The following is a 26,963-nucleotide window of genomic DNA, read 5'->3' as shown; positions in this document are numbered from 1 at the left end:
ATACCCATTGTCCCGGACCACACCCAGGTGTTAAATATATGTCATTTGCCAGCTGGGAGGTCCCTATAGCGAAAAACTTCCTCTCTCTTTCCCTTCCTCTCTGAAATCACTTTTTTAATTGTTGACTCGCACCGCGCTCGATGGCGAATGCAATAGTAAGCGACTTACAATGAAGGTTTCAAAGAAAAATATTTTTATTTGAATCCAATTTCCAAACCTCTTGTCTAATAAAAAGTACCTTCTGTATGTAAACGGATTCGATGTCAAAAAAAAAAAAGGAAATTTAAGGTCATCACAAAAGCTCACGCAACTAAGGCTAGGATTCCGCCCGTCGTGAGCGGGCCGGATGAGAAAATTCCACCCGCTCCCGAAACCAATCAGATTGCAGGATTTGTTGAATTCCGCCCGCTAACGCACTGAGACAAAAAAACCCGTTACATCCCGTACAAGGGTGTGCCGTAAGACACAGCTATTAGTCTCGCACCTCTACTCCTTAATGCGAATCTCGCCCGTGACAGTGAGGATACATTTCGCTGAAACCTTGCCACAATAAACCACTCCTTCCAGGGAAAGTAAACAAATAAAGTGTCAACAAATTGTAACCAAAATAAACAGTATTTTTCTTGTTTAACCTACTTTAGCTTCCAAAAAAGACCAGTCCCACTTCGATATATAAAGAAAACCTAAAAACTCTTTGTGAATCGACCCTTTTTCAGAAGAGTCCCGCTTCGGCGTAAACCAATGATTGGCATGGTGAGATCGAGGACTATACTGAACTTGTGGTGATAATGGAATTGTCGAGACTCATTTACGTTTATCGCAGTTTAAACAGATGCGGTGTATCTTCGTCTGGACCACCTGGCACGCATTTCCCTGCACTTGATACGCGAATTGCCTTGTCTCGTGAGTGGCGTGAGTGGTAATGTCCGTCCCATTTCATAACAAAGGCAAATTCACCTTTATCACTCAGCGGCCATTTTGGAGTCCTTGGGGAATAAAGGCTTTGTCTTTGCATTGTCTTTGCCCGTCCAGTCTCACATTGAATGAGAGGTTCGACGGGCAAAATCTTTTGTTTGGACATTGAGTGATATGGGTCTATACCACCTTAACAAGAGAGGAAAAATAGAATGAGAATGAAGACGGTCCTGTAGTAGCAAACACAACTCCATCGGCTTTTTTGTCCTGATTGTCTTCTTGATCTCGGCAATTTTCATAGTAATCTCAAACGTCCTTGATATAGATGCATCGTTAGGGTTGGCGTTTTCCTCTTGGATAGAATGTTGTTCGTCAAAGTCCATTTTCGCTTTCGAGACTACACACTGTTAACCCTTGGTTAACTCCCTTATTTACAATAATTTTAAATTTATCACAGTTTATCGACATCAACAAAGTAGAGCCAAAGCTAGTTGAATAACGTGTCCGACATAAACGCAAAATCTGATGGAAAAAAAGTTCCTAACTTCACGCACAAGTCTACAAAAATTAACATGTGCACGAGTCTATATTAAATTCAAAATGGATTCTTTCTCTTTCCGCCCGGTTTCCCAGACAACCATACTGGAAGTTTTCTCGCCGTGTCTTGTGAAGAGGGTCGGCGATTACTTGGCGCATTCCCTAGGGGGGTACCAGAGGTGAAGGAGCTCTTTTTCTGGGGCTCGACTGGGGTGCTGCATGAGGCCGTCTGACAAGACATCTCTAAAATAGCGATTACCAACTTAATTTGGCCATAATTGACGTGATCAGGCAAGCGGTCTTTTATCACCGATAACTTGCTAATGTCTGAGGAAAAAAAGGAAAGCCACGTTAAGAGTTTTCCCGCCTTAAAGTGCCCCTTACCCAAGTGACGTTTATTCCTCAAAGCGGGTCAAATCTCAGCACCTTAACACGTATTTTACGTTTACTGGTTGCGATGGCCAAACGATTTCCGTACAGTTGACACAAGCGCCCATTGCCCAAGATTAACCCCATCAACGTCAACCTCTTAAATACCTGAATTAATTGGTGGCGACCGGATAGTTTTGGTCACTAACTCTCGCACTTCATCAGTCAGCCCGGCTGCAACAAGAAAAGAAAGAAGGAGAAACGTCAAAAAGGAAACATTATTGCTAAACGAGGTTAGGTGGTATCGCATCGTAGGAGCAAAGGCCCGTGCAAACGCTCGCAACATTGTTGGCCAACAAGACGCAACATTTTTGGGCCCAACATGTTGCGAACGTTTGCACACCATGTTGTGTGTTGTTGCGTGTTGTTGCTACTTGTTGGAAGTTGTTGGATGAAGTTTGAAACTGGTCAAACTTCAGGGCCAACAAGTGCCAACATTTCTATTGTTTCGCAGTCACCGAAGCGTGGTCCAACAATGTTGCGTTCGTTTGCACAGCACATCCAACAATGTTGCGCCGGCGCACGCGCACTACATGCCACGTATCCACACAAATACATGCGAACAAGAAATCAACATGGCGTCGGAGATGGAAAACGTTCCGGAGTCCTTTGTATTCTCATCTAAAGACCCAACATGTAATGACTTGTTGCGAGCGTTTGCACACATCGGCTAATATCGCGGAACAAGAGACAACATTGTTGGGCCCAACAATGTTGCGTGTTGTTGCGAGCGTTTGCACGGGCCTTAAGGGTGATATACTTCATCTCGTTGTCAGGTTTGGATTGGCTATTCATAGCGATACGTTCGTACTGAATGGATTAAAAAACTAAAGAAATGACTTCTGACAGGCACCGAGCCTCTTGAACGAAGTAAATATTGCCATATGAAAAAATGGAAAATGAGAATGTGTGAAGAGGCATGGAGAGATGGCCATGAAAACAGCAATGCTCACCCTTCCACCCTACCCTCACCCCAGAATTTTGACACACCTCTCTTGTAATCCACAGGATAACCAGCCTTAAGAGCATCAGCCAGATGACCAAAAATTGTTCCCTCAACCATGTTCCTGGATTTAGCCACTTCTTTCTGAAAAAGGGATAACAAATAACAAACTTTGAAATCAATAATTAGCTTATAGGGGTCCCTTCTTCACAAGATTGGAGACAACAACAACAACAACAACAAAAACCTTCATCTGTACCGATATGATTAATTACTTTTTACAAGAAATGAAAGCAGATACACATATTTCTGCACACATACAATTATACATACTGAAGATAGAATAAAGTGCGAAGAACATTGTCGATAATGTCAACAACAGGTGTAGGCTGTAGGCTGGAACAGGAAAAAACGGGTGGGTAGGTGTCTCACAAAAAGGTAAAATATTGAAGAAGGAGAATGATGGAATTAGATTCTAAAGAAATTCTGGTGCTGGTTCAGTGGGAAGTGAAACACGAAAAACCCTTCGAGCGAAGCACTTGGTCAGAGCTCTAACGAAGGACGAACACTCGAAACGTCAGCTCAGAAATCTGTATTGCGATGGTTTATTAACCTTTATCAACTAGTTTTTTTCTTAATTAAGGAGAGTCAGCCTTACTTAGGTCAGGAACCACTATCTGGAGCCAACAAACTCGAGCCCCGCTAACAGCGTTCGAGCAAGATAAAGCCTGGTTTTCACTAGCGACGCACTGCAAAGCACAAGAGATTCGTGTCAAATGAAAACGAACCACAGAACACGACGAAGAGACGAAGATTCACGAGTTCCATTTTCTCTCTTACAACTGCCTTTAGTGCCAAACACTTGTTCACTTGAATCCTATGTTGGCGACTCGAAATTATACATCTCGTTTCCAGTAAAGGACATTGACATTGTTGCTGGACAGATGACCGAAGATCTACGAAGGATCGCTGCCTGGTGCTGCGCTAATAGTCTGTTGATAAATACAGATAAGACCAAGCTTTTACTGTTGGGTACGCGTCAGATGCTGCGCAAAATTCCAGACGATATCCACGTAACGCTTCTCAGCAAAAAGATATATCCTGTTTCCTCTGCTAAGGACTTAGGAATTACAATCGATGCAAGTCTGACCTATGATGAACACGTGACTAATCTAGTTTCTTCTTGTGCTACTAGTTTGTGTCAGATCAACAGAATAGACCTTTTCGGCTTGTACATTTTGTTTTCCCAATACAGATCATGTGATAATACTCAGGAGGCTTGGTCCTTTGTTTTGTTCATTAAAAAGAGTGCATGCAGGCATATTCATGCTTGCATGCCCTCATTTTAATGAGGCGCTCTCATCTAAGAGAAACCTGAAAAAACTTCAACGCGTTCAAAATTTTGCTGCTCGCATCATAACTGGCACAAAAAAGCACGAGCACATCTCCGCAGTATTACGGGAGCTAAATTGGCTACCGAATCATCTTGCCGTTCAGTACGCGGATACTGTTATGGCCTTTAAATGCGTCAAAAGCTTAGCTCCCCCATACCTATGTAATAAATTTAAAAAGAGATCTGATGTACATTCCTTGGCAACGAGAAATAGTAAATTGTTGAACATTCCATTTTTCAAGTCGGCGTCCGGCCAGCGGTCCTTCCACTATCGAGCAACAACATTGTGAAACGCCCTGCCTGATGACATGAAAGACCTCCAGTTGGATCCTTTTAAACAAAAATTGCAGATAGAGCCTGCTTTGGGAGGATTTGTAATTTTTTAATTTTTATAGTTTGTAATTTTTAGATTATACATATAGCTTTTAGAGACAGGCCTTTTAATTATTGTAAATAGATACTGAAAAGCCCTGATGGGAGAATTTAATAAAGTTTACAATTTACAATTTACAACGAGGCGCTGCGAGTGGAATCTGGAACGGGTCTTTTTCATTGGACGAACATCACGACTTGCGTTCTGCTTGGGTTACGTCCCGTTTTCACACAACATAAGTGAACGCAAGCATAAAAGCAAGCACAAGGAAAAGGAATTTTGATCCTAGCGCTTGTGCTTATGTTCAGGTTGCACCATGCCCGTTTTCAAGGTGAAATAAGTGCTCTTATGCTCGGGCTTGTGCTTGCGTCGCTAGTGAAAAAAAAAACACCAGGCTTAATCGATCTTGAGACCTCAGAAGGTGGCATCGACGATAACAGTATTTGAAATTTCAACTGGAATGGACCGTGCACCGAATCCTCCACATACTGGAAAAGAAAGTGACCACTATGACTTACCCCCACGAACAACTTTTTCTACCCATCTCAGTAATACCCGACTTGAAGTCGGCAACTATCATCTTTACCATCGTACAGAACAATGAGAAGCCATTACTCACAATACTCATCTGGTTCTCGTGAAACAGATTATACGTCATTATCACAGTTTGACTGAGTTCACGTCGGAAAGTTCCTCCCGGCTCTGCCAAGTTAGTCTGAAGAGAGAAAAAACTAGATTCTTTTTAATCAAAGACCCCAACAACCAAACATAACACTCGCTTTCCTGCTTTGGTTTTGTTTTTTCACCTCTAAATATGACAGATAAAATTGTTACTCGATAGAATGGCTATTATTAGCGAGAAGGCTGAACTAAGGCGAGCATAAGAGCACAAGAGTATCGAGGCGTGCATAAGAGCATTAGACTATCAAATGGAATCAATTTTCAAGTGGTTAAAAATAATCAATTCAAGTGTAAAGTTCTCATCAACCCAAATATCGTGGAAATCTTTTGATGGCACCTCAACCAGCTCGGCAAGAATCTAACAAGAGGCGGTGAAGTGAACGTAGCCACGAACTCTGTCTTTAGTTGGAGAAATTATACATAAATCGTATGTTGCATGAAACGTATAGTTTAACTGTGTCCGAATGAGCCTTCACTGCATGCTGTTCCGACTGGCTTCAACCGCGAAAAAAAAAACAAACGTCTGTTGAGATCTATTTTCAACGAAAACTCCCAAGAGTAACTCAGTCACATAAAATCGTAACCGTGTTCATTTAAATAAAGAGCAAAGGCTCTCTCGTTGACATGCCGCTGCCTTACAACGAGAGAACCGCGACCGCAGAGCGCCAAGGACTGAAGACTACCTGGGAAACTGTTGAACTTACTGAATCCGTGTGGTCATCAAAGTTGTCAGCCTCGAGTTTATTTTCCTTGCAGAAAGTCGCTACACAGTTAACAAGCTGTTGACCAAACCGTTCACATTGTCTCTCAGAAACTCCATCTACTCTCAGAAGTGAATCGATGCTGGACGGTCTATGAAATGATTGTACAAGATGGGTCAGTGAAAAGCCTTGTATATACTATAACAAGTCAACAGTGATTTTCGCAAGTTCTAGTTGGCTAACCAGTGATTAGCAAAGTATTCTTTGCCTCTAAGAAGCGACAGTGTCTAATTGGCGTGGTGGGTGGGTCGTGTGTCGTGGGTCCGAGATCCTCCATGTATACACGTCATGTATACATATTACGGAGCTTAAGCACGCGCGTTTTTGAGACGCGGACAGCAACCGGAAGTGAGCTGTTTTCCCTTTCAACTTGTCTTCACACAACCACATTTACATTGCTAAGTATCTTTTCTCCATTAGAGATGATTAGTATAAAGATCTGGGAGACACCACTATCGTGGCACACGAAATGTTCTCTTCCGGTTGCCGTCCGCGTCTCAAAAACTCGCGTGCTTAAGCTCCCTACTTTTAACCCTAAGCCTAACGTTTCATAAAAGGAGTTCCGGGAAATTAATCCGTGAGCGGGCAATTGCAAATTTGGACCGAGCACTGAGGGAGCTAATATATATCTTTTTTTTTATCTTCAAACAAACACGATCCACGACCCACGACCCACGACCCACCCACCCACGAGATTTAGCCTCACCCCTAAGAGGCCGAGGAGACACTCTTTAAATTACCTCGTTTACTTCAGCGGAGGTGAAAAGTTTGGATATCTCGCGCCTCGGTGAGATTACAGTATCATCCACAACGGTTTTGATTGCGTTCAAACAGTGGATAACAGTAGTAGAGTTGACAATTATGTTATCATGAGCCCGCTGGATACCTTTAAACTGCCCGAAAAGTGCAATGCACGCACGCGCGTCAGTGAAGGTACAGATATATTACTGTGGCCCATACCTGTGTTTGGCAATATCCAGGAGGATTTTGTTTGTAGCGATCATGTAAGGCGGGCAATCTAGAGTGTGTGACAATTCTGTTCTTAGCTTCAAAAGGGTGGTATACAAAGATCCCTGAAAGAAAAAAACCACTAACATTAAATGAAAGGGACAAGATAGGCTAAGTTTACCTCAAAAGATTATATCACTTGAGAATTTCACGCAAACGATGACAGATGTATTTTAACCATTTCACTCCTGTAAGGGCCACTAAGACTAAGACAGAAGATTTTACTCGTCAATGGGGAACCTCACAGGAGTGAAACGCTTAATTTGCACGGTAAATTTTCGAAGAATGCACAAATATTAGTGGATTAAAAATTATCATTGCTTTTATCAATGTCACGTGCAAATATATCGATTTTTTTCCCCGAGAAAAGATGCTCTTTACCCTCGGGTCGATGATGTTCAACGTCTTGAAGAGAGGTGCGTCGAGCATTTGCAACACCTCCCAGGTTTGGTCGAGAAAACGATACAAAAAGAAAGCGAACAAAAGACTCTTGCCATAAAATGCAGGCGCAGCTTATGAAAAGCCGGTGAAATTACAGGATTTTAAAAGGTGCAAACCAACCGAAATATTTCTGGATGCATCTTGAAAGCACGAGTTGGTGTATGTTAGCTTTCTCACCTGAAGTTCCAATTCCTTTTCATCAATAACTGGTTTTACCGAGGAATTGACCAGCTGAGTTCCTTGAGCCTGTTGCCATGTTGTAGAAGCCACAACATTTTTCACAGGAATTATAATTCTAAAAAAAAAAACTGAACAGGTCAGATCATTAGCACTTGATGAGCAAGAACGAAATAAGATTGTAGTGGTAGAGGTAAAGGTCAAGTGACTTCATTTAACGTCGGCAATAACGGAAGCCGAGGGTGCGCCCTTTACCCCCACCCTCAGTCGGTGCTCCCTTTAACGGGTATTTGAAGCTACAGTGGGCTCGATATCCGCCGCTCACTCGAGTTCGGGTATCCTCCCGGGAGTGAGCGCTGGCTCATTTTCCGAAACAGCGGCTGGTAATCGAGCCTAAAGCTATAGCTATATAGATCAGAGGAAAGTTGGAACAGACGATGAGGTCGCCGAGGATCGAACTGGGGACCTCTTGCTCCGAAACAAGCGCACTAACCAACTGAGCTATGCCTGCAGCCAGAGGCCACGGGTCTCACAAATTCAAAGCTAAAAGAAAGCTAAAATGAGTTCCAAGGATATTCACTTACTTCAGTGCCTGCTTTTCCGATGACAAAAGATCCTGTTGGCAAAGATTATGAGGACAAACATTTTTATTGGCCTCTGTTTGCAAATTGCCTCTGGTTCAATACATTCGTGAAACACTTTACAATGAAAATAAGCAATGATATGAGCGATCGACGTTTCAACGGCTCCATGTCATCACCATCCGGCAAACTCAGAGAAACTCTTCAAATTAATCACCATCAAGCTCGGTCTAACTATCACCTCCTGTGCTATATCTTTTCACTGAGACGTGGTGAGGAGACCTCAAGAAACCTTCTGGTCTTAGGCTAAGAGGTCTCCTCGTTGACACATCTAAGAAGCATTATTTCCTAATTAAGGAATGGGGAGACTGAACAAGCACGACAAATTCAGACAGTTAATATTTAATTAATGGATGCTTGCTTTTACATAGTGAACTGAGAAGTAAAGGGCATTAATTGCTCCATTGATCTTTAAAATGTATGGCGCAAATGAAAATCTAAGAACTGGATATGTGTTGCGGATCAAGAGCATATACAATGCAGGTCATAAGTCCACGGGACACTTGTCAAGCTACACAAACTAACTAAATGCTCATTCAATAGCTCTATTCCAACTGTTAATGATGATTTTATCTTCACATCCCCACATCCCACAAACGACGTTGAAAGATGTCGGGCCTTCCATACACTTGTCTTGCTTTCTCAAACTATTAAAATGCAACATTGTAAAGGGGGAAGGGGGAAATAGTTTGGACATGTGTTGAGTCACCTAACATATATGACCTGATTTGCAGTAGGTCAAACAGTCAAAGTTTGCGCAACATTTCTTAAGGACTGTAAGCCCCTGTAAAATCTTCTTCTTCATTGTAACCCAGAACACGTTTTTATTTTTTGAGCTACCTTCCAAAGACGTTTTAAAGAAATTGTCACACACCACATGCTACAACAAAAACGGTTCTCATCATTTGACAGAGTTTTCAAAGCGATCTTAAATTGAGTATACTGTAAATCTAAGACCAAATAAATTTCTATTGCTAAATCACAGTACACGTAGGGAATCAAACGAACCAATAAAAGAACGCAAAGCAGCAGAGGCCAAGCACGGGAAGCATGTGCGAGTAAGTCCCGATTAGATTTACCCCCATCTCTGATTGGTTGAGAATCTGGTGCAATTTCTTTTACCAACCACGATGCGAAGGCAAAGCTAGCGAGAGCCAACCGACATACACTTAGGAGTCTTAGGGATATATTTACCAATTCATTGCAAAATGAAATAAAAGTGGTGCACCAACCTGGTTCGGGGTGAACATCATTTTGACAGCTTCGTTCCTTGAAGCTTCTGTCAGCCATTTTTCTCCTTTGGCTTTGGACAAATGATCAATACTTTCAAATTACAATGCGATCTAGAGTCAAGAGGCCACAAGTTCATCAACTAACACTGTTGTAGACTTATCTTAGTAAAGTTGATTGGTAAACATCATTTTTTTGCACAGAAGACGAAGTGAATATGGAATAATAGCCACTGTTAAATAGTTGGATTTTTTCCCCAACAGCGCGCGCTCTCATTGGTTACTTCGAGGTCACATGACATCTGACAAAAGTCTTTGAGCGGGCAACATTGCAAAATCTATGACGTCAGAGTGCACTGTTACCCGCGATAGCTGACCGACATCCGCCGTTGCTGTTGTCTTCGCAAGTTTTTTTTTGTTTTTCTTAATGACTGGTTCCTCGGGAAACAGTTAATTTTGTTTCCCTCGAATCTCAATGTTTCCCTCGGTTGCGCCTTGGGGAAACATTGAGATTCGAGGGAAACAAAATAGGCCATTTCCGAGTTCATGTCTGCCTCCTTTTCAAAGTGAGTATAAGGGCGAAGTTCAAGTTTTGTGATGGTAATCAGTTCTTCTTTACAAATGAATGAAAACTAGTCTTCATTAGAAAAACTTCGCACTTAGACTCGCTTTGAAGAGGAGGTAGATATGAACTCGGAAATGGCCTTTTAACTGTTTCAGCCCCGAGGGACCAGTCATTAAGTCGTATTTAGTATTCGCTGAGCTTCAGAAACGATTCTTTTGGTTGTTCAGTTGTCCTTTCAAAGGCGCAACGAATTGTGTTTATGTGCGAATGGAGGAATTAAGATGCACGGCCAAGAAGAAAAAAGGCCAAGAACTTGGAATATTGTTGGAAACAAATCACCTCTCCAGTTCTCAGGTCTGTGCAGTACATCGTTTCTGAGTTATTTGTCCAAGCGTTTAACGCAACTTTATCATAGAGTTTTCTTTGCGATAAAAGCGCTTAATTCTCTTAATGAGATAAAATACACGAGTATGAACACATCTCCTAATGTACTTTTCGTAGGATAGACATTTTTTCCCAACCAAATAGCTTTGTATCGTGATCTCACGCAAGGCGACAATTCGAAAATATAAAATGCAGTATTTTCGAAACTAAAGACGTCACGGAACTGGAAACTTGAAAAAAGATTTATTTCTAGATCATCTTCAAGCTCCATTAAATATAAATACAAATTCAGAAGACCTTGCGATTTTGATTTTAGAATTTGATGACGTCACTGTGTCTTGAGTGGGGTCCAGAAGGAGGTCCAGTTTGGGGGGGGGGGGGGGGGGAAGGGGGGATGGGGGCATGAACCATCGTTTAAAATTAAACCTCTCCCTTCCCCTCGGCAGCATTTCCACCATTTCGGTAGACTAGTTTTATATATGTCCCGTTGAAGAATGCAACCTCGTGGGTCTCCTGGCGCGGAAATCACTAAGTTCTTTCTTCTTACTTCTTCGAGAATATGAATGTAAAGAAATTAAGTTATGGTTATTTTGAAAAGTAGTGCTTCTGTGTCACCCAATAAGCAACACCCAAGCCATTTCACTAAAACGTTTGTAATCTATCCTCACCCAAAAGTGACAAGCAAAATGGCATCGGGCATGACATACCTGAAAGAGCTGTAAGAGAGCCAAAACCACCTGGATTAGTTTTTTCTTGAAGAAACCCAAGTTCATGAGTTGACGGCCTGAAAAAGTGGTCATTAATAGAGAACCTAAGCAGGGAATGCAAAGCTACTTCCGGGCACGGTTTTTAAATATCTCGAGTTTTTAACCTGTAAAGAGAACTTCAAGTAGCTGATCTCTTCTCCACAGCGAAACAGTCATCATCACCTCAAATACTTACCAAAACTCTTCCACCACTTGTCAGAGTGAAAACTGTGGAGGAAATAATATCAACACGGGAAAGTTTTCAACAATTATACGAGGACTGCAACCTTTCATGAACAGCACAACCTAATGAGACCTTACGCAGAAGTAAATCAAGCTAAAATTTGAGTCCCTCAGTACAAATTCGAAATGGCGAGATAAGTATGCTGTATAGAACCTAGAAGAGCATCGAAGAAATGCCCATCAAAAATACTATCCATGGAGCACTAATCTAGGAAATTTTACCTCAGATTTCTCAATATTTTGGGAGTCCATGAATGAGAATTTTATCATCAAGGCGCAACAGTTTTAATAACCCAACTGATTTGAAGTGGGATACAGACTGCTTATCAGATAGGAGGGCTGAGGGATCATGTGAATTATCTGCTAATCAACTACCTCGAGAGGCTTTTGTATTCAAGATGAAAAAAATACATGAAAGTGAAGTTTGGGTTACCTACTACAGATTTACACGAACTGCCAACATCGCCAGAGAAGAAACAGAGCAAAAATGTAATAAGAGAAGCATTTCTTACAGGAATTTCCTGGCAGCTTAAAAAGCTGTATTGTTAGTCGATTATATAAATCTATGCAATGGCCTGTGTGCTGACTTTCAGCTCAGAGACTACAGTATTTACACATTCAGCATTATTGTTTTGCCCACTTATTGCCAGCTCCAAATTCTTTCTTTGTAGTCAACGATTGTGGGACTTTACTGCTGTTCTGAAAAATTAAAAAAAAAAAGAAAGAAAAAAAAAGCAATAATTGCTTTTTTTTTGGTTATTTCTATATTCATTTGTTATTTTTCTGGCATGAAAACCTTATTTGCAGTAAAACACTTATTTGTAGGCATTATTTGCAGTTCACGTGGTGGATTCTCAGCCAATGAAAAGGAAGGAAAAATACATCGTATGATGATAATTATTATTTGTAGTCAGACATTCTTTATGGTTGAAATGTATTTGATTTCTCTTTCTTTCTTTGTAAATTAATGTAAGTGAGAAAGTCTATTAATTTTTTATGTGCAAATAAAATAAGAAAGAGAAAAAACACAAAACTGAATAGTCAACTAAGTTCTATGGCAAAAGGTATGCCTCTGACCCTTGATATTTTTTATTTTTCAACAGATGTTTCGGCTAATTGTTAAGCCTTCAATCAGTGAGATCACTGATGAAGGCTATTATCATAAATATTATTATTATTATTATCTATTATTATTCTTATTATTATTATTATTATTATTATTATCACATATCATTGTGAAGGCTTACCCGAATTAGCCGAAACGTCTGTTGAAGAAAAAATGTATTTCCAACGGAGTCAGAGGCAAATCTTTTCCACAGAACTTGAGACATCTCCTGACTACACTTTTTCCATTTTGAATAGTCACTAGTTAGTCAATAGTCTGCCAACTTGTTTTTATCAGCAACTGTTTTTCTCTTAAATGATGCTGCTCAAAATCTATAATATTTTAGAAGTTATGCATTGTTTATGATAACTCAATTTAACTAGGCTGTTATTCTAACAGAATGGCTCGGCTAGATTTTTTAAGGTCTCTTTTACAGTCACTTGATTGAAAGGTGTTCAAAATACATCAAATATGCCATTAAACTCTTTTTCTTTGGTCCACAAAACTGTCATTGAGTTTTAATTATTAAAAGACACTTACTGAACCTTTCACACAGCAAGACAGGACTGATATAACCAACCGGCCCCGGAACCTGCCATTTCCAGTCAACTGGAACAAAACACAAAGAACAGAAACCTTACTAAAGTCTTATTAAACATCCCCTTTAACCAGTTTGGACAAAAACAAGAGAAATTTTCGAAAAGGGCAACAATGAATGCACAGCACTACTTCGTATCCCGCTTAAACCTTAGAGTTGTTGTCCTTTCTTAAAGTACAATCATTGTAATTATCTGAGATTACATCAGCACACTCCCTTAACCTCCCGTAATGAATCCTATGACAATACCGAAAATGAAATGCCTATGATCAGTTCTTAAGTATAGATACACGAGCCTGCGCAATTCCCAAAAGAAAAGACAATTGGACATTCCCCACAAGGTGTTTATGGCACTGTGGTAAAAATTCATGCACCAAAAATTTCACAACCAACCTAGCATAAGTATGGCACAGCTAGGGGTCTATTGAGGGGGTTTGAGGGGTTGCTGTAAGAAGAGTTCAAACAGAGAGCTAATAAAACATTACAACAAAACAACATCACAAAATTTGTATACTGCCCCGAGATTTCTCCCAACTTAGTGAATGCAGCAATCAATTAATGTATGAAAATGACAGCAGGATATTGGATCAATGACATGAAATTAAATTAATAAGAACTTTACATAATTTACATAATATAATAATATATGCATGAATCCAGCCAATCAGTTTTTAGCCCTATATTAAAATATGTATGTCCTGTAATAAGGAGAAATGAGAGAGTAACCATAATAATCATTTGTTAAAAGGGGCACTATCATGCTTCGTTTGCTGTTTTTAGTTCAAAAATGGGTACTAAATCTAAATTAGTACTTTCGTTCACATGTACATACAACATTCCTGCCAATCTACTGACAAGATACGAAATGTATTTATGGCACAAAGAGCTATCCCTATTTAATTCTTGGTGTCTTCTTTCTGAAGACACAGTCTCCAAACTTGAAATAATTGGCCAGTTTTTTTCAAGGTTCATTCCATTTCCATCCCTCTCCATTCTGGGCTTCAAGCAACAAAGAAGTTCTAAATCCTATAAACACTTTGCTAAATTCCTGGTTTCCCAATTTTTTTTCACAACAATTTTCGTCTTTGGGGGAAGAGGGTGTGGCGCAGTGAAAGCATTCGCCTCCTCTAGGTGGCCTGGGATTGAGTCCCGTATTCCTAATAGCACACGTTCGATATGTCAATATTCACACATGGTTAGCTACGAGGCTTTACGGTTAAATTCCAAGATTGTTTTGTTTTAGAACTCCTCCTTGAGACTTATGAGACAAAGAAAAAACAGAACTCCAGCGTGAAATTTGACCATAAAGCCTCGTAGCCACGCCTGAATATTGATATATTGAACTCGGCCTATTCGCTGCTTCTTCACTCGACTCCGAAAGATTTTTTCTCCCGGTATTTCCCTCGTATCATAACGTTTGATTTACAGTTTCCACAAAGTATTAGAACTCGGCCATATAAACTTGACAGACTTAACTATTAGAGGGTAATGTGAAGTGCTTGTTTTCTACCCATATAGACCATGTGAGCATTAGCCCTACTAATGGAATTGGGTCCACACAATGACAGAGAACAACTCTGATCAGGGTGGGAATTGAACCCACGACCTTCGGGTTAGATCACCGCTGCTCTACCGACTGAGCTACAAGGTCAGACGGGAGCCAGGTCGTGGGGAATTTAAGATGACAATGTCACCCTGGTCAGAGTTTTTCTCTGTTCTCGTATGGGCCTGTTACACAAGAAATCCACACAATGTTGAGGTATTCCACGTGTATTTCTACAGTTTAAACTTGACTTTTTTAGCGTTACAACTTCTCTTCAAAAAAGCACATGGTTTTTCTCTGACGTCACATGACGTCGCATACAGTGTCCAGTCCCCTGGCGCATTTCTATAGGAGGAGGAGGAGGAGGAGAAGCAGTCGTCGCTCAGTTGGCTAGTGCGCGGCTTTCGAGAGAGAAGTCCCCGGTTCGATCCTCGGTGACTTCACGTCTGTTTCCACTTTCCTCTGATCCGTGTAATATAGCTTTAAATATCCGTAAAACGGTCTAACAGGCCCAATTCCATTAGTACAGCTAACGCTCACATGGTCTATATGAGTAAAAAACTAGCACTTCACATTACCCTGTAATAGTTTAATCTGTTGAAATATAAGTGTTACACGGCCAATTTTGATTTTTTAAGGTGTCAGACCGGAATGCAAACACGACTCCTGCTTTTTCCGCCTTTGCTCACAGAGTTTGTAATTTGACCTAGGTGCATGTTTAAGCAGCTTCGTTTGTTTTGTATGTTAATACTAGACAATTTTACTCTGTGGTGTCATGGTGTTATGTGTCTTGACCCTTTAAAGTTTTGCTCTTACTAGGATATCCTTCAGGGACTTTCCTTTTTTGTAAGAGATTATAGGTTTTTTTTTTATAAATCTCTCTTAGTGAGGGTTGATTTTCGATGTTTGCCATGTGCTTCCATAATTCTTTATTATTAGGTCTTGCTTAGATTATCATTGCTTGTGCGTTGAAAAGGCAATATTTCTTTTGCCTTTGTTTTGATTCTTGAGGGCGGACTCTCTCTCTTTGAATTGTATTTCTGCAAGGACGTTGTTAACCAGGTTGACTGGGTAGCCTCGTTTGAACAGGCGCAATCTGAAGTTTTCTTTATTGTCTTGAAAGTGTGTTCTGAGGAGTTGGTTCTGAGGAGTCTGAGTGCCTCTCCCTTTATGAAACCTTTCCCGACGCCTGGGGCGTGACAGGAAGTAAAATATGTGTACTGAAAGGTCTCTGTTGATTTGAAATGTGTCCGGATGTCCAAGATATGATCATTGTGGAATCTTTCACCTTTAAAGATTGTGGTATCTAGGAAATTTATATTTCCTTTTCTGATATTTCAGCCGTGAATTTAATTGTTGGTGGTGTTATTAGCCTCGTTAATAAAAAGCTGGATTTTATCTCTCTCACAACCCCATAGAGAAAAAAACACATCATCGATATATCTCTTCCACTGCAATGGTTTTAGGTCACTCGCTTTTAGAATTTCTGTCTCGACTTCAGACATGAAGATATTAGCAAAAGCCACTGCCATCTTCGTGTGCCCATTGCGGTCCCATGGGTCTGGAGATAATTTCTCCCATTAAAACTGAAGGAATTCTCTCCCAGTATTAACTGCAGCATTTCTTTTAGCGAGTTTGTAGGTATAGGGATGTTCCTGTTATAAAAAGGCTTCGTATGCTTTGCATACGGTTGTTATTCCTTCGTCTTGAGGAATGTTAGTGTACAGGCTAGTTACATCCATAGAAACCAGTGTTGTGTTCTTCGGGATTTTCGTTCGTTCTATAAAGTTGATGAAGTCTGTTGTATCTTTTAGATACGACTTTTGTGCTTTGGCTATGGGTTGAAGGATATAGTCTACAAATGATGAAATCCGTTCTGTCGGGCCGTCACACCCCGAGCGTCTCAAAATTCGTGTTTTGATTTATTTCTTCATTACTTAGAACCTGTTAATCCGATCGAAACAATTAAAACTGATTACAATCTTGCTTCTTTATCATTACAAATATTTTGCAATTGACTTTTACCTCATAATGAGAAATAAGCAAGCTTAAGTGAGTATTGTCGTCAAGGCTCTCTTAGAGCGCCGAAGTGAACTTCCTCGGAGAACCATGCGTAAATTCAGGACTGGCCAAAGATTACGAAACGCATTAGTGTATATATGTTGCCTATAAAGTTTCCTCACATGGGCTTGTCGTGGGGTCTTAATTTTTTTGCAACCCCGATATTGCTATGATTTTTCGTTTCGTTTTCTTCGTTCCGTCCTACCTAACTGCCCATGGGAATCTGAGTTTTGTCGCAATTTGCTTTTCATTCTTTTCCAGTTTCGCACATGCGCACTGGCATACGGAAAGCTTTTACGCCTGTCTTAACATCCGGTATCGGAAGTAGGAGCCGGAAATCATCTCGCTCTTAACTACCCTGAGGACTAAGTCTTTTTTGGTCTAATGATTGCTTGCTGATAGGGTCTTCGAAGAAGTACAAGGAAGCAAGGAACCGGCCAAAGCAGTGAAAACCTATTGCAAAGCAGCTGCTTAGAAACGTTCTATAATTTTCCTCTAAAAAGGAGTAACTGCAAATAAACGTAGCGCACAAAATATCAGGTCTGGGTTTTTCAGAAAGAGGAGAGGATAGCACGGCATCCACTGTCGACTAACTCAGGTGTCCATTGGATAGTGATTAATTTACTCCCTCTACTAACTCTGATTTACTGAACAGAGCCATCAACGTTTGAGACAACTATTAGAGAGGTTAAGCATGACGTTAACCCCAAACGGCAAACGTCGTGAGTGAAATTAGTGTTTTGCCAAAAATGTAAGAACCCTGCTTGATATTAGCTCATTTCTGTCCTCTTAGCTCGAGATATATGAAGAAACGTTTTAAAGGAACGAGACAAGTTAAAATGATAGAATTTCCACGCTTTTATGACAAGTAGGAGCCTGCCGTTTCCCGTTGGCTGCAAAACGTCATACTTAAAGGGAAAGTACGGCTAGCTAGAAAAAGTTATTCTGAATCGAAAGTTCTTTATCTGCATTGTCATACTTGACCACTCATTTGGGCTTAATGTATTTAACTAGCCAACAATAACGCTTCAATTGAAATCCGCCATCTTTGTTTTTGTGTATGCCAACGAGGCTATGACATAGCAATAGTCAAGGATTTCTCCGGATGACTAGATGTACTTGACTTACACAGGAAAACATAGTCGAGGGGAGCGATACTTTGTGGACTTGAATCTTGATCCAGAGGGTAAATTGTATTAATATTGGCTCCACCATCAGAACAGATTTACCTCGTGGTCGTTAAACAGGTTTTATATGTGAATTATATGCAGGAGTTTTAAAGGGAAAGAGAGCTTGCAGTGTTATCCCGCGCTCATTGCTGTGAAATAAAGGCCTGGAAATCAAGTTTAATCTGTTTACCGTGGCTTTTCTACGCGAGATCCCTGTTACAACTTCAAAACAAACGATCGATTTATATATTTCCATCGAATGGTGAGAGTAAATCGTTTCAGTATATTTGGTAATGAGACTGGTGTCTAGTAATTTTCATCTGGCACCGCGGACCACCAAGAAAAAAATCACGACCCAAACGGACTCAACACAGGGTGAAGACACTGACGTAAGGTGTCAGTATTAGTAGTTGTATGTAGGAGGAAATACAAAACTGACATATAGGGAGCGAACGTAATAGATAGGTATCGCCAGAAGGGAAAAAAAGCAGAAAAAGGTGACAGTGCGAGTGACGGAAACCAAAGGATATTAGTATAGTCGATAAATCATACAAGCATCACGAGGGCTCAGGTTGTATGAGATGTGAGGTGCAGCAAGGCGGAGGGACAAGAACATGACAACGAGACGAAGCGTCGATCATGTTGTGAATGGTGGGAGAGGCAACAGGTATCATAGAAGATACGCTGCGCAACGGTGTGTACTTGGTTTTGAAGGATAAAAAAGGTGTCTGCGGACTTTTGCCTCCGTTGGGGGGTGTGTGACCAAGAGGGTACAAGTAGATAAGAGGGACGGGTTTCTCGCAAGTATCCTACCTTCCGACTTGGCCTACCTTTAACCAAGCAAGCACGTTACCATGTCGATCTTACATTATTCGTGATTTCTCGAGCAGAAAGTTCGAACAACATTGACGAAAGATGAGATCGGGGATCGAGAACTTTGTAGGCTCAACACGGGTGAAGATGACGAACTACGAGTGAACTAACGCACGCATGTGTGCTGTAGAATGAGAGGCAACCTTATCAGTAAAATCGGGGGATGCACTCAAATAACGTCTGGATACAAACAAGCAGAGCGGGATGTGCTTGTCAACTAGCACATTGGACTCTCTCTAGGGGCGTCGAACCCCATGTTCAGGAAAGGAGAAGACAGGCGAAACACAAGGGGTCAAAAAGGAATAGTGCTACCACGGGAGCGCGGAGCAGGCGGATGTCCTGGGACACGTCTTCACAGCGGGGTGGTGGTTGACGCGCGGAGTACAACGGTGAGAGGAAGCCTCTCAGGATGGGGCAATTCTTTTTATCTATCGCAAGGCAATATAGGTGCCGGCGTGGAGGTTACCTCTAGTACAGAAACGTGAATGTTGAGTGATCACGATTTGGTTCCGTATGGACACCATTGTTGTATTTGCTTGTAACTTGCCGCTTCAGCTACACGGAAAGAAGTTACTTGACGATCTTTGTTAGGCTGAAGACTCACAGCTCTCTTGATGAGCGACCGTTGTCAAACACCTTAATGGGTGTAGGGGTCTAGCTGTGTCGACATTCGACAGAGCGGGTGACAAAGGGTGTGGTTGAGCTGCGTAGCTGGAGTTGTGATGTTAACACACAGTGGGGCCGTCCTAACATAAGTTAAAAAAATGAACAAGACTGAACTTGCCTACTGGATTACTCCGGCCCTAAAGAAAGAATACTCATACAGAAGGAGCTTAGGCGCGAAGTAAAAGGAACTACGCAAGCTCCGCTAACTCATACGCCTACAGTGGTGGAGAAGAGCTAACTCGAGTAGCCGGATGCGAGTCATCGTGAGCGCTAGAAACATAGAACACAACATTCCAGGGATGCGATGCTGCTTCTCGAAATATCAGGAAGTCGCGGCAAGAACACCGAGAGGAGAGGAAGAGGGGGGGACTCAACGATAGCAGCCTGTGCGATGGTCTCAGCACGGTCGACGTGAGGCGTGGGTCCCGGAAAGGGCGTATGAGGGTAAAACATAACGGTCAGAAATCATAACCCGAAGAACCATAAAGAGCTCGTCTGATTGTCCATCTTTGTCGCGTTTACTATTGGAAGTCTGACATACGCGGAGGAGGAAGCCACTCAGGCTACGTCGATTTAAGTAGTACGGGGGTGTATACGGGTCTCGCGAAAATCCAACTGAGCCGCCGGATGGATCTGCGTGCGCGGAGTGATAGATAAGGACACAGCTCTAGGACAGGCCCAGAAGATCCTCAAGTCCACGGTCAAGTTCAAGAGCTGTTGGCTATAACTGATAACACGTGATGCAGGGCAGAACTGGGAAAAGAGCCAGGTAGGTCACTCAAGCTGTAGCTCGTTTACGATGCGAATGACAGCGACAGCCTTAGCAGGCAAAAACTCTGACCTTGATACAAGCTGTCAAAGGTAAATTTCCAGCTGTGCCTGATTGCAAGTGGGGCCGGTGGGGGAATTCAAAGCTAGACGGGACAGGGCTCTAAGCTAACACGCGTGCGTAGTGAGACAGGATGATTAACCTCCAATGTGTAACATAGGAGGCTTATAGGGAATTGTGCCGGCAGCGCGCGACGTCTCACGGCTACAAATGTGGCGGGTCGTTGCCGGCGCTTTCAGACCAAAACGCTGCCGCGACGGTGCAGACATCCGATACCCTGCTGTGTCCGCCAAACGTTCCGTTGTGCACCAGTGCAGCCAGTCCCTCACATCGAGTCAGAGCACATATATAGCGATTTGATGCATAAGATAGGGGCGCCACGCCCCCAAGGCTAGCAATTATAAGCTCGACACTACTTTTTCGATCCCCGATCACTTTCTCAATGTTGTGCGACCTTTCTGCTTCGAGAAATTCAAATGTAAGATGACCCATGGTAAACAGTCTTGTGGTTCAATAGGTAGTGGGCCAAGTTGAAGTAGGCCATAAGTGCGAGATAAACTCAAGTCACTTAATACTTGTAGATTCTCTGGTCAATCAAACTAGGAGGCAAAAAGTCAGCCAGAGCAAATGTAAACAAGACAAAAACGTTGAGCATGCGACATAGAAATATTCAACAAGCGTACCTTCTTTTCTTTTTCACTTTCTCTCTTCTGCGACATCCGTCTTTGATGCTTCAGCAAACTCATTTGTTTCGCCGACGAAACTTTCAGATGTTGCTCAATATACATAGCAAGGCTTTTTCACAGCAACAATTACTGCTGTTGGTGTTTTACGCTTTCGAGGGGGGTGAAACTAGACACACGTCTATTAAATAACAAAAACACAGAGATTCCACCGGAAAATGAAAGTAAAAGTTTAACATGGATAGATTCTCAGACCTGAAAACCTGACTGCTACATTGTCTGTTCGGGTCTGTCATTTTGCCAAGGAGGACTTCAAGCGGGATCTTCAGGTATATGAATATTGGTCTTGGTAACATTCGCTTCATGAAATCTCAGTCAAACAGTCCAAAATATCTCAGTGGGAGCGAGAAAACTGAACAGTAATATAAACGACTTTCACTGTTATGCATTATATTGGAGCGCAGTAAAATAAAAACTCAATCAAGTAATATATAAGAGACGACTTTCACTGTTATGCACTTTTTCCAGGCAGTAAAATAAACTTGCACTTGAAAATTTGTGAGTTAAATTTGTTATCTTCATAGACACTACTGAAAAAATTTACCCTCTCACCATTCGATGGAAATATACAAACCGATCGTTTGTTTTGAAGTTGTACGGCAGGGATCTCGCGTAGAAAGCCACGGTAAACAGATTTAAACTTGATTTCCAGGCCTCCCAAGGCTCTTTGCCGCCCAAATGAGTGGTCAAGTATGACAATGCAGATAAAAGAACTTTCGATTCAGAATAACTTTTTCTAGCTAGGCCGTACTTTCCCTTTAAGTATGACGTACAGCCAACGGGAAACGGCAGGCTCCTACTTGTCATAAAAGCGTGGAAATTCTTTCATTTTAACTTGTCTCGTTCCTTTAAAACGTTTCTTGATATATCTCGAGCTAAGAGGACAGAAATGAGCTAATATCAAGCAGGGTTCTTACATTTTTGGCAAAACACTAATTTCACTCACGACGTTGCCGTTTGGGGTTAACGTCATGCTTAACCTCTCTAAGTTGTCTCAAACGTTGATGGCTCTGTTCAGTAAATCAGAGTTAGTAGAGGGAGTAAATTAATCACTATCCAATGGACACCTGAGTTAGTCGACAGTGGATGCCGTGCTATCCTCTCCTGTTTCTGAAAAAAAACCCAGACCTGATATTTGTGCGCTACGTTTATTTGCAGTTACTCCTTTTTAGAGGAAAATTATAGAACGTTTCTAAGCAGCTGCTTTGCAATAGGTTTTCACTGCTTTGGCCGGTTCCTTCCTTCCTTGTACTTCTTCGAAGACCCTATCAGCAAGCAATCATTAGACCAAAAAAGACTTAGTCCTCAGGGTAGTTAAGAGCGAGATGATTTCCGGCTCCTACTTCGGATACCGGATGTTAAGACAGGCGTAAAAGCTTTCCGTATGCCAGTGCGCATGTGCAAAACTGGAAAAGAATGAAAAGCAAATTGTGACAAAACTCAGATTCCCATGGGCAGTTAGGTAGGACGGAACGAAGAAACGAAAAAAAATCATAGCAATATCGGGGTTGCCAAAAAAATTAAGACTACCACGACAAGCCCATGTGAGGAAACTTTATTAGGCAACATATATACACTAATGCGTTTCGTAATCTTTGGCCAGTCCCGAATTTACGCATGGTTCTCCGAGGAAGTTCACTTCGGCGCTCTAAGAGAGCCTTGACGACAATACTCACTTAAGCTTGCTTATTATTTCAATATGAGGTAAAAGTCAATTGCAAAAATTTTTAATAATGATAACGAAGCACGATTGTAATCAGTTTTCCCGAATTTCATGCTAAGTATTCTAAAGTTAATTAATTGTTTCGATCGGATAATAACAGGTTCCGAAAAACAAGGAAATGAAGAAATAAATCAAACAGTTTTTTGAGCCTGACTTGGAGGATAACAAAACAATAGCAACTGTCGCAAGTTATATGTGTACAAGGAAGGGTAACGTTTTTGCAAACGTTGCCGTGAAGCACTTATATTTCAACAGATTTTAACTATTAGAGGGTAATGTGAAGTGCTAGTAGTTTTCTACTCATATAAACCATGTGAGCGTTAGCCCTACTAATGGAAATGGGGCTGTTAGATATAAGGTAAAGGTAAAGTCACTTTATTTAACGTCGGTAGTTACTTACTTACGTTACAAACTGGTATCAATGGAGTAAGCCACGGTCCTTTTACCCCCTCCCTCTGTCAGTGCCCGTTAGCCAACCGTATGCAAAGCTACTACACCGATCCTTTTATAGACGTTGAAGTCATCCCTATACTACAAACTCGCTAAAAGAAATGCTGCTGAGTGACGACTGGGAGAGAATTCCTCCAGTTTTAATGGAAAATGCAGAAATCTCCAGACACTGTGGGACCGCAAGTCACGAAAGATGTGTGTGCCATTTTGCTGACGATGCTTCATCTCTGAAGTCGAGCTATAGAAAAAAAACAGGGAGTGACACTGTAGAAATGCACGTGGAATACTTCAGATATTCTGATGATGGTTTTCTCTATGGGTTGTGAGAGTCGATAAAATCCAGCTTTTTCTTAACGAGGCTAATAAACACCACCCAACAATTAAATTCACGGCTGAAATATCAGAAAAGGAAATAAATTTCCTTGTACCTCAATCTTTAAAGGTGAAAGATTCTCACAATGATCATATCTTGGACATCCGGACACATTTCATCTTCAGAGACCTTTCAGTCACATATATTTTACTTCCTGTCACGCCCCAGGCGTCACAAAGGTTTCATAAAGGGAGAGGCACTCAGACTCCTCAGAACCAACTCCTCAGAACACACTTCAAGGACAAGTTTATAGAAAACTTCAGATTGCGCCTGTTCAAACGAGGCTACCCAGTCAACCTGGTTAACAACGTCCTTGCAGAAATACAATTCAAGGAGAGAGAGAGAGTCCGCCAAAGAAAGAATCAAAAAAGGAAGAAAAAAAGAAGTTATTGCCTTTCGTCACGCAATACAATCCAGCAATGGTACCTAAATTTAAAGAAGATGTTTTCTTGTCAAGCAATGGCACCACATAGAAAATTCTAACAAACCCTCACTAAGAGAGATTTATAAAGAAAAACCTATAATCTCTTACAAAAAGAAAACGTCCCTGAGGATATCCTAGTAAGAGCAAAATTTTAAAAGGTCAAGACACATAACACCATGACACCAGAGTAAAGGCTTCTAGTATTAACATACAAAAAAAACGAAGCTGCTCCTAAACACGAAACCTAGGTCAAAAATACAAACTAATAAAATGCAGGAAAAAGCAAAGTCGTGTTAGGCCTGTCAACACTCGTAAAAAGCCAAAAAAAAACGTAAGTTGCTTCTTTGCATTTGCTAATCTAGGTTTTGCATTTAATGATATACTTTTTCCTGTCTTCAAGGTGTTTCTTCTCTAAAAGAGAATGAGAATGTTGCAAAGAGAAACTTTGGAAGTTAGCCTTCTCTGTTGGTCGTGTTAACGTAAGGGAAAGGTAAAGTCACTTTATTTAACGTCAGAACCGGATGAAAAATATAAATTACCATCTGAGAAACAAGAAACCTGAACCCCCCGTTATCTCAAACCCCCTTTGAAGCACCATTGACCTTCCTGCTCGGGTCTCACTTGCTATATAGCTACACGGATCAGAGGAAAGTGGAAACAGAAAGTGAAGTAAACCGATTCGAACCGGGGACTTACCATTCTCTCCGTTTGGCCGCGCGGGCAAGGCAAACGGCAGCCGACTTCATTTCTCCTCCTCCTCCTCCTCCTTAGAAATGCGCCAGGGGACTTTGGACACTGTATGCGACGTAGATCATGTAGCGAAGTGAGAAAAACCATGTGCTTTTGAAGAGAAGTTGTAACGCTAAAAAAGTCAAGTTTAAACGTAGAAAATACGTGGGAATACTCAACATTGTGTGGATTTCTTGTGTAAACAGGCCCATACGAGAACAGAGAAAAACTCTGGAGAAGGGTGACATTGTCATCTTAAATTCCCACGACCTGCTCCCGTCTGACCTTGTAGCTCAGTCGGTAGAGCAGGGTGATCTAAACCCGAAAGGTCGTGGTTCAATTCCCACCCCCTGTCAGAGTTGTTCTCTGTCATTGTGTGGACCCCAATTCCATTAGTAGGGCAATGCTCACATGGTCTATATGGGTAGAAAACAAGCACTTCACATTACCCTCTAATAATAGTTAAGTCTGTCAAGTTTATATGGCCGAGTTCTAATACTTTGTGGAAACTGTAAATCAAACGTTATGATACGAGGGAAATACCGGGAAAAAAATCCTTTCGGAGTCGAGTGAAGAAGCTCGCGAATAGGCCGAGTTCAATATATCATCATATTCAGGCGTGGACTACGAGGCTTTATGGTCAAGCCCACATTGGTGGAGGCTGTTCTTTTTCTTTGTCTCGCAAGTCTCTTGAAGAGTTCTAAAAAATAAACAAATTTGAATTTAACCGTGCCTCGTAGCCTACCATGTGTGAATAGACATATCGAACGTGTGCTATTAGGAATACGGGACTCAATCCCAGGCCACCTTTAGAGGAAGGCGAATGCTTTCACTGCGCACACCTGTTCCCCCAAAGACGAAAATTGTTGTGAAAAAAATTGGGAAACCAGGAATTTAGCAAAGTGTTTATAGGATTTAGAACTCGTGAGCAAAGGCCAACCAAAAGATCTAACTTTGCATTCCGGTCTGACGGTTTTTGCAGCTAATAATATACCTTTTTCCTGTCTTCAAGTAACTCGTGAAAGTTGTTCTGAAAGAGAACCTTTGCAATAAGCCACCATCTCTGTTGTCGTGTGACGGTTACGTCGAAATCTTCTTCTCTGGACTACACTCAGAACCGGATGAAAAATATAAATTACCATCTGGGAAACAAGAAACCTGAACCCTTGTTTATCAAATTGGCTTTGAAGCACCATTGACCTTCCTGCTCTGGGTCTCACTTGGTATATTAAAATTTACTTTCCGTCGAGTGGGCGGAAGTGTCGTAAAAATTCGCAATGGATGGATGGATGGTTTACGCGTTTAAATTTTTTTGGCGTTTGCGGGGCAAGGCAAGGCAAACGGCAGGCTTCTTCATTCAAAAAAAGCCTTTCCCTTTTCTTGAGAATTTGCTGTCTCCCTCTTTTTTTTTTTTAGAATCTGTTGGTAGAAGTGTAGCGAACAGGCAAGAAAGAAGCCGAAATCAAGCGTACAAGTTTTTCCCAGATTTTTGGTGGAACCTTAAACTTCAGCCTGCCGCCGTTCGCTGCAAATCCTTGGAGACCCAGACGCAATCCAGTGGGGAAGGGAAAAAGGGGAAAAAATTTCAAATTTCATTTCACGAAGAAAAGAAAAAGCCCTTCCCCAATCTTGTTTCCACCCCCATGCCCAACGGAATGCCGAAAATAACGTGATAGTAAGGAAAGGAACTTTATTTAAGTGTCTAGTCTTCTAGCGCTGGAGCATTAATTGGGGACACTGTACTAAACTAAAATCGGCAATTAACACAAACCAAAAATTAATGTGTTTTTTTGAGTAGAGGGAAAAACCGGTACCCGGAGAAAAAAACCTCTCGCTGCAGAGTAGAGAACCAACAAACTCAACCCACATATGACATCGAATCTGTGGGAAATGAACCCAGCCACATTGGTGGGGCTTGTACTCTCACCACTGCGCCATCCTTGCACCCATAATAATGTATGTATGTCATTTGAAGCCTTTCGTTGTACAAGATGTTGGGTGGCAACTTGATCAAAAAAGGGAAGTAGGAAACGCAGCGTGGCGAGCTTCTTTTCAGTTCAACGCTATACAATCTTTCCACTGTTTCCATACATGCAAAAAACTGATAGCCTGTGTCCGGCGAGCCATTTAAAGTGCTGGAAATCTGATATCCGTAGTTTAGTTTTTAATAATATCCGATACAATCAAACAAACAAGCTAACATCTTGGCTC

General features: G+C 41.4%; 1 protein-coding gene across 2 annotated transcripts; it reads right to left on the bottom strand.

The window, feature by feature from the left end:
- Window positions 1-596: 596 nt before the first annotated feature.
- Window positions 597-11,236, bottom strand: LOC138007927 (bifunctional 3'-5' exonuclease/ATP-dependent helicase WRN-like). 2 transcript variants are annotated; one of them, XM_068855057.1, is made up of 10 exons: window positions 11,185-11,236; window positions 9,532-9,602; window positions 8,243-8,274; window positions 7,659-7,776; window positions 6,993-7,105; window positions 5,955-6,123; window positions 5,210-5,305; window positions 2,872-2,968; window positions 1,990-2,055; window positions 597-1,779 (listed from the first exon to the last, which is right to left on the bottom strand). In XM_068855057.1, the coding sequence occupies exons 2-10, from the start codon at window positions 9,550-9,552 to the stop codon at window positions 1,511-1,513; spliced, it is 981 nt and encodes a 326-aa protein (XP_068711158.1). In that variant the 5' UTR covers window positions 9,553-9,602; window positions 11,185-11,236; the 3' UTR covers window positions 597-1,510. The 2 variants fall into 2 exon arrangements, with proteins under 2 accessions (XP_068711158.1, XP_068711159.1); XM_068855058.1 differs by having other exon boundaries at window positions 5,976-6,123.
- Window positions 11,237-26,963: the final 15,727 nt, after the last annotated feature.

Source organism: Montipora foliosa, chromosome 6 (assembly GCF_036669935.1).
Source record: "Montipora foliosa isolate CH-2021 chromosome 6, ASM3666993v2, whole genome shotgun sequence".
Classification (NCBI taxonomy): domain Eukaryota; kingdom Metazoa; phylum Cnidaria; class Anthozoa; order Scleractinia; family Acroporidae; genus Montipora; species Montipora foliosa.
Note: the sequence above shows the minus strand (reverse complement) of the source record. Positions and strands in the feature narration are given on the sequence as shown.